Genomic DNA, 8,948 nt, shown 5'->3' with positions numbered 1-8,948 from the left:
ACAAACGGGAAACTAACAGGGCATTGAACGGCTTCAGTGAACAATTTCCTGTATCGTGCATGGACCTCACTCTCCGTTGTCAGTTACTCATAGTGTTCATTTGATGTATACACACTCCTTGCGTGGAGCGGATAAGGGTGACTCAGTCATGTTTGTTTTAATATTGAACAAGCGATTCACTCTTCGATTGAACTTCGATAAAACAGTGCTGTTGTGTTTCCAGCTTCATAATTAGTTGATTGAAACTTTCGAAATCGATATACATGCAATGATTACAACTTAAACACATTGAATTACAAATGGTGCACGCGCATGCAACTCACGACAGTCAGTGTCAAAACGCACATACGCTGTGACCAACGTGTAGAGAAGAAGCCAAAACGTCACCTTGCACTTTGAAAGCTACACATGTGTAATATGATGTGAAAATAAATGAATATAACTGCGAAATATATTCTTAAAGTTTGTATATGTCACTTAACAAAAGCGAATGAAAGATTAACAAAATCAAAACAACTTCACGTTTTAATAAGCAAGTTCTTTACTTCGAAGGATAAATAATATTTCCGACTATTTTGCTATGATTATCTCACCCACGATGTTCCGGAGTAGCTTCCTGCTTTCTTTTTAGGGCGCCGACGACGTCTTTCTTGTTCTGGGTTTATTGATTGTTTTACCCAAATGTAAACGTGACCGAATTCTGTCTCCATTATGAACTGTCCTTCAACCTCAGTGCTACTAGATTTTCAAAATTATCCGTAAGAGGGCGCCAGATAGGGTTGCACGGTCACAGTCATAGCAAGTTTTGTTGGCCTGCTGTTGTCAGCTATAAAAGTTTCATTAACATATTTATTTGTTCATCATTTTGAATTTTGTTTACGTTTTCCTACACGTGGTTTGACATCGACTTCTTCCTCATTTTTTTCCACATATCATTTTTTCTGTGATTGTCGTTATTTATTATCGTTTCATATCCAATATTTTTATGTCGTATCCTTCACCTGTTATTAAAAATCGTTCTAAATTTTACAAAATACTTATTTATGACACTGTTATGTTTATCATTACGTCATTCTCCGCTTCTCTATGACGTTTTGACCAGCTGTTCTCATTTTTCTCAACGAATATCGGTCTGTGAGGGCGATCATCACCGGACGATAAATTTCGAGCGTATCATCGGATATGCGTCAGTCACTTTTTCAAAATAAGCGTTGCGGTCCATTACTCACTCTTACTTCAACTTATAGCAATATCTATTTCAACATTACATTATAGCAGTGTCTATTTCAACATTGCATTTTATCAGTATTAACTATGTATTATTATAACTACTAATAATTTCCATATTTCTGAATCATATTTACCCAAATTTATTATTCAAAGATTTTCAGAACCCCAACATCGAAATGTTCCTCGCATCATATTTTTGCTCCCTTTTTAAAGTTTACAAATGACAACCAAAATTTTGCCAAAAACACTTCAAATATCTATTTTTGCATCCAATTCGATTATTTTGTCCATTTTGAAGTCAATATTGAGCCTATTTCAATTTGCTGTTCTTTATGCATTTCCTACTGAAAGTGACAAAGTTAGTGCCCGAACTAGTCCTGCTTGCAGACGGTATACGGGACGCGATACTGACTATGTCCCTCAAGGGAGGGACAACTGTCAGAGTCGAGTTCTAAATTACTCCGTCTGCAAGCAGGACTATGCCGAATTAGATTGTAACAGGGGGTTTAGATTGTAACAGGGGGTTACATTGTGACAGGGGGTTTAGATTGTGACAGGGGGTTTAAAATATGACAGGGGGTTTCTGTCCGTTGAAATGGAAACAAAGGACTACGGCTTGGTACAGTTTGTATTCAGTTTGAAAACACACCCCTTTATAAACTGAAAACGATAACAACACAATATGATATTATACAAAATCATTATCAACCTAGAAAGTTGCATGAAAATGAAACTATACCATACCATAATGCGTGATTAGAGATACAGAAACATACTTCAACAATTCTTTTTTAATCGGACGCGACTGCTATCGGTGACCACCAGTCACAAATACAGGCGATTTAGTTTATTTTCACTTTAGCATGGCATGTGGCGTGACGTCGCAAGTACGTCGGCTATTATAAAAATATCAGGTTTTGTAACAATTGGGTTACGTAAGTTGTCTAGACGACTCTTACGTAATGATCTGTCTAACAATGTAGTATAGCCGGCGTATTCTGCGATCAAAATAAACTATCTAGTACTTAGCATGTTCTTGGTCCTCACAGCGCAATCGTACGATGCTCTTCGCAGTACATCGCGGCTTTGGTGACACACAGCGCTGTCCGTTATAGCTACGTACGTAGGCAACAGGTTACAGGTACGGAAGTAAATATTTCTTTAACGTCTTCAGAGAATTTCGATTACTCATGATCAATACTACGATCGGAAGTAATGAAAAGGTCCGTTTTCTTACTGTATTACACAACACTATTTGCATTTATGAAATAATTATTCCAACCGCGCAGTATTACAAATGTGGCATGTCGCTTCACAAACTTATAAGTTACAGTTTCCAAAGTCACAGTAAGTTTGAACACTGAATATGTCAAGTTTACTTTAATCTTATTATAATATAACGTTCAAATTTATCTTGTCTACGAATCCACGGGAATTATTCTCAGTTCACTATGCCATGTTACACGTGTGAAGTTGTAGTTTTATCGCTGACTCTCTCTCCCTCGTGATAATGTTCAATATTCACATTCCCTACCAAATCTTGCGTTATTACGGTACTAAGATCACGGAAGATCGAGTTGACCCACTCGGACATCAAACCACACGTGACTTGTATGTGACACGAATGGCTTAAAACAGATCGCATTATGTCGAGGTGGTAATTGTGATTTTAAAAAAAGGCCATGCAACCTCTGTCTTACTCAGTAGGATGGCTAAAAGCAAATTGAAGGTTACAGTTAAATGGTTTCGATTTGGGCGTCACAATTCCCAATGCTTTGCAAAAAACAAAAAAACGGGCATGACAGATATTACTTTTGTTGTTGTAATTTTCCGTTTTAATCAAATCATTTTTAATTCATGGGGCATTTTTAAAATTAATGTCGACGACATTGTGAAGATTTATTATTGGTGATCGTGAGACACGCGACAGCAACACTGTTTTTGTACCATGCGATTTACCCCATGTTCATTTATTGTACAATCAATGCCACAATAACAGCACGTAAGCAACTACTGCGACTGCGTACAAACGACAATGTCATCACGTACAAAGTTATCAGAAGGGGCTGTTGCTATGGATACGAGAAGGGAGAAAACAATAGTCAATTAAACTAATAACGTATGTATCTCCTGAAGTTGGGGAAATGAATATCTATCAACAAAACATGTAGGGATTTCTATTTTTGGGTATGAAGAATAATAACACACGACACATACGTGTTATTTGTCTTACAGTGTATGCCACGACAACGCGCGACAAGAACACTGAATTAATAAATTGTCAAAGGTGATGGTTTTCTGAAAAAATAAATATTCATTCACATGGTGTGGAAATTTCACCGCATATTTAAAAACATTAATTATAATAGTGATGATAACTTTTACTCTGTGCATTCTAGCATGAATGCACATATAATCAAATTCCCTCTTTTCTCTTCACCTACTACTAGTGCAAATGTACTAAGTGTTGATAAAGGAAGTAAACAAAACTGTTTACAATTCATCTTTCATAAAAAAATAACATTTTATATATATATAAATATGAAATTTAAGAATCTGACAAATGAGAACGAGCTAGGGAAATATTTCCCGGATCGAATAAAACACGTGGTCATCCGCTTGTACTCTCCCATCACTTCAAGTCGTTGAACTGTAGAGTTTATCCGAGTCACAACCAACGCTTATTGCATTCGTCATATCATAACATGGTAATTAATTTTATTGCATATTTATTTTTTATCGCCAGAAAGAACAATGTTTGCAGACGCTGAAGATCGTTGCTCGGGCAACGAGACATGCAAAACCAGTCTTTTGGGAAGTTTACTAGCAGACACGGCAACGGGACACGCACTTTCTGTTCCAGTGCCTAACGTATCACGGGAAAAAGCAAATGTCACAGTAAAATTGACTGATTCGTGTATGGAAGAACTGAACTCAAAGTTGGCCGTCTGGCTAGTGAGAGCTGTACAATTTACAAAGTCGTTACCTGTGTTTTCTGGTCTTAGCACACATGACCAAATAGTACTTTTGAACTCCTCATGGAAGGAACTTGTTCTCCTTTACATGGCCGAGGAACGTTTTGAGTTCGAGGTCGAAGAGTTTGAAAATCACCAACACAGCACGGCATATCAGTTATTCACTGAAGGACTACCTACACTCAAGTCAGTTGAGCAGCTTCGGTTTGCCCTTCAGCGATGTACGAATATGGACCTAGACTTGAAAGAGTTTGCATATCTCCGGAAACTTGCCGTTCTCAATTCAGGTGAGTTATAGTCTGCAACCGTTCAACCCGAGTAATGTGTTCCCGCCAAAACTATTTCTACTTTTTTCACCTAAAACTCGAAAATATCAATTTTAGATCGATACCATTAACACTGATAAAGTTAATTAATTTATGCAAAACTTTTATTTTAATAAAAACGACAATATAAATTTTGGGATTCGCACTTACAGTAAACCATTCCCGATATTTGCAGAGGTTTATGCAAATTGTTAACCTTTGTAAACTGAAACATTAACTTCTTTCCAAATAACACCCCCCCCCCCAAAAAAAAAAAAAAAAAAAAAAGGAAAGAAAAGAAAAGAAAAAAGTGCACATGCAAAAAAACACCACAAGAGAATTTTGTTCATAATATTTAGGCAAGAAGATATTGGTAAATTATTTGGGGCATAAAACAATTCACACTTTGATTAGTAGACATACTTTAAGATACAAATACCATTATTTTCTGAAGTAGAACTATGAATCATGTCTGCCAAGTTTAACAGAGTAATATTCCTAGCTAGCTATACAAACCTATATACTGTTCATTTACTAAATTATAAAATCATGTTCCTATAATAAGCCTATCAGATTATTGATGACAATAACTGTTTGTCTTTCCCTAATCCTATTACTCCAACCACTACAGTAGTGTCAACACGCAACACATGTCGCCAAACTAGATTAGATGATTCTGAGATCAAATCTAGTACACTGTACCCTCTCTGGTTTATTTGCATGCATTGTCTGTTATCACAATGACATTTTGTGTGTTGTGTAACTGATTAAAATTAATACTTGGCAGTGAAAATTATGGCTGTAGAAGATATGATGGTAAAATGTCTTGAAAATAAATGATTAAGATTCATTCTAAACATATATCCTTTCTCAGTTAAAAAGTAATACTGTTGAAAATGTCTTCAAAGAGGAAAGTAAAACTCCATCTTCTTGAAATACACATCGCCATCTTCTAGAAGTACACATCACCATCAGCTGTCAGACATTCTTCAAACACCTGATCTATTTTGTGTTGTTATTTTCTTAACAAATGTGATAAATTTTACATCAATAATCTTTAAGTTTTGGTTATCGCTTTCAAAACTTACACTTTACAATATGAAAATAAAGAGAATATAGATCAGAAGGTGTTTTCAATTCTCAAGTTGTACAGCATCACAACACCTTAGAGGGAACACTGGTCAAGTACAAAATCATATCCCTGAAAAGATTACATACTAAGACACAAATCTAACATGGTGTTTTCTTTTTTCTATTGTAGAAGTACGAGGCCTACACAACACAGCGCCGATAGAAGAAGCATGTGAATCCACACAATCGGCTCTTATGGAATACCTCTCAGTACGATACCCTAATAATCAACTTCGACTTTCGCACGTCTTACTTCTTCTCCCGAGTATACGAGGCTACAGTGCAAAAATTTTTGAGGGTTTGTTTTACAAACATCTCATTGGTGACACTACAATGGACAGCGTTTTGTTAGAACTCCTCTAGTATGGTAGGATTTCAGAACTGAACTATTTATTTATTGCGTATGACAATTGTCACATCCACTCCAACGGGAGAGACACTGCAAGACAACTTCTATGCTGGGTCAAAGAAATCGTTCCAAACTCCATCATGTTTGCTATATATGGAGATGAAGTGCACATTATGCAAATGAAGACAACGTTCAGGGCATTTGATTCGTTGACTCCAGCAGTTTAGAAACAAAGCAGATGAGAAGATGTAAATCATACTACAATAGATGAAATTCATTCAAAATGGATACTTGGATAAAAACCCCAATATTTCTATTTAAAATAAATCATCTTTATATTTACAGTGGTGCCATATGTTCAGCAGGAATATTTTCTGCTTACTTATTGTGAGTCATGTAAATGTACCATCACTGCCATCCTGAAACCCCCAATTTGGTAAAATAGAACAGACTTTCCATTGAATATAAGACTTGTTTATTTATTAACAGGGTGTACATTTCACACTTGGAAGTGCAAACTCCGAGATTTTGCATTTACTTCAAAAGACGGTTTCTAGTTTTGTATGAAAAATGATCTTGTTCTTGAGGGATTCATCAAACCACGATTACCTGCAAAGAAATTTATAAAAAGAAAATTAAAAAAAAAAAATATTTTTGTAAAAGTACGATTTAAACTTTTGCTTATCTGTTACAACTCAGGTCTTTATCAATGCTGACAAAATAAGCATGAAGTTGATGATTTGGGAGTTTTCACATTTTTGTGCTTTTTTTGTCTTCTTTTTTTCATTTTCCTGTTTCACATCCATAAACAGAGCATAAACACAAACAAAAGAATACACTTTAAATTACCATGGCAAAAAAGTTGACTTTTATACCCAAAAAAGTAACTTCCCAGCATGCATTATTTTATCAACCGAGAGGTCAGATTCAGTGAAAAATATTTTGGTATGAGCAATGCATTATGGGAAAATATCAACAGAGAAACTTATAATTGGGTAGCATATCTCTGCTGTTTAAAATCTGAGTCTTAGTATATATGTATGGGTAAAGGAAAAGATTATAAGCAACTCAACATGTGTAGATGAATATTACAACTGATAAAACCTGGCAGTGTTTGTCAAAGCTCAAATACAGTAACTATTCCCTGCCTACTGTCAGCAATATTGATTCATATGTTACCATGGAAACCAATGAGCCTGTATTCCCTATCATATAAGTGAGAAATGGTGACCAAAATGAAGACATGCAATATTCCTGATCAAGTTATAACTCAAAAATTCAAACAAACCTTAGCTTTATTTATCTATTTATTTGTATTTTTTCTCAAGCTTTATTTTCAACGATCAACAGAGTTCTTACAAGTGGAATTATATTTCTATATTTTAAAAGAAAGTGATATTTTTTGGGCTGTTTTGACAACCAATCAAAGCTTGTTTATGTAGTAACACTTCATCCTTCGTTGTTTACAGAGAAGTTGTCTGATTGGATAATAGTGGATCTCTCACAGAAAGCATGTATTAAACAAATTTTTATTTTAAAGACAAACTTGTTATATTTTTGGAATGTGTTTCCAAATTTAATTTGGATTTCTTTTCAAATTGAAAAGCTTTTTTATTTGCTTTGATTACATTGGTCAGCTTTTTCCTTCAAGTGTGTGATGTCATCAACAAAGTATGACATCATCAGCAAAGTGTGACATCATCAGCAAAATGTGACATCATCACCACATTTGCATAGGAGAGTTGTATAAATTGTAGCAGTTTTGGTAGCAAAGCGAGTCTTGGCTTGCACTCAGTTTTAGATTGTAGATAGGGGTAGAACACACTCCCTGTTCTTGCCTGGCCATGTGCTTTGTTAGTTTGCAAAAAGATATAACATGGGACCAACTAAATGAAAATTCATCTGTGTTGGTAATCCAATAAGTACATTAAACATTTGATCCAAACACAAACTTGAAAATTATTACTTGAAATTTTCAACTGCAAATTTCAGTCTTTGTCAATAGATGTACCCAACAGTCAAAACATATAACCAAACTTCTTGACACCTATGACCTATGACCTCCTGTTCGTAAGGTCAGTAGTTTCAATAATGGGTCAAACTATTGACAAAATATGTAGCCAAAAATTTCAGACAATAATTTCCAAATTTGTGTTTAAAACAGAAGTTTAATTCTATACACGACCAACGACATGAAAAGTAACATTCAGAACTACGACAACATCTGATACATGTACCTAACTAAATATACTACTTGTTGCTAAAGACTACAACCAATTTAAAAGATTCAGAAAAAAAATTTCAGACTTTTTGAACGTGATATTTTTTTTCTAAGCAAACTACTGAATACAACCAAACCATGGAATTGCTTGCATGGAGTAAAAACTGTACACAAAAAAGTAAAAATCTGAGAATAAATGTTGCAAACGATATTTTGTAACAGGCAAGAGCATGGTATGAGTAGAGAGGGGGGAATTTAAAGCTTTGCAAAGCATGGCAAGTTCTTTTTTTATTCGGGGTTGCTTTTGGAAAGCTTCCTTTCTGTTCCAAACCAGTACTCATTAAAGCATTTCAATTATTTGTGGAGTAGTGTTTTCAATTTTATGTTTCTAAGACGTTTGTTGTCAAACAATAAACATTCATATAAACACTAATTCAGATTTGTGTGATGCAATTATTGGTGTGTGTGTGTGTGTGTGTGTGTGTGTGTATGTATGTATCATTGTATGTATGTATGTATGTATGTATGTATGTATGTATGTATGTATGTATGTATGTATGTATACTATGTATACTATGTATGTATGTATGTATGTATGTATGTATGTATGTATGTATGTGTGTGTATGTATGTATGTATGTATGTATGTATGTATGTATGTATGTATGTATGTATGTATGTATGTATACTATGTATGTATGTATGTATGTATGTATGTATGTATGTATGTATGTATG

At 34.8% G+C, this 8,948-nt stretch overlaps 1 protein-coding gene across 1 annotated transcript in view; it reads left to right on the top strand.

Annotated features, from left to right (window-relative positions):
* LOC144451085 (nuclear receptor subfamily 2 group F member 5-like) overlaps positions 1–8,644 on the top strand; it is an 8,964-nt gene extending 320 nt beyond the window's left edge. The window contains exons 2-3 of the mRNA XM_078141854.1: positions 3,977–4,492; positions 5,772–8,644. Coding sequence (XP_077997980.1) covers positions 3,985–4,492; positions 5,772–6,004 — 741 coding nt within the window. The 5' untranslated portion in view covers positions 3,977–3,984 and the 3' untranslated portion in view covers positions 6,005–8,644. The remainder of the gene's footprint in view (positions 1–3,976; positions 4,493–5,771) is intronic.
* Positions 8,645–8,948: the final 304 nt, after the last annotated feature.

The sequence above is a fragment of the Glandiceps talaboti genome, chromosome 21 (genome assembly GCF_964340395.1).
Source record: "Glandiceps talaboti chromosome 21, keGlaTala1.1, whole genome shotgun sequence".
In the NCBI taxonomy this organism is placed as follows: Eukaryota; Metazoa; Hemichordata; class Enteropneusta; family Spengelidae; genus Glandiceps; species Glandiceps talaboti.
The sequence above is the reverse complement of the archived record's forward strand: the minus strand, read 5'-3'. Positions and strand labels throughout refer to the sequence as shown.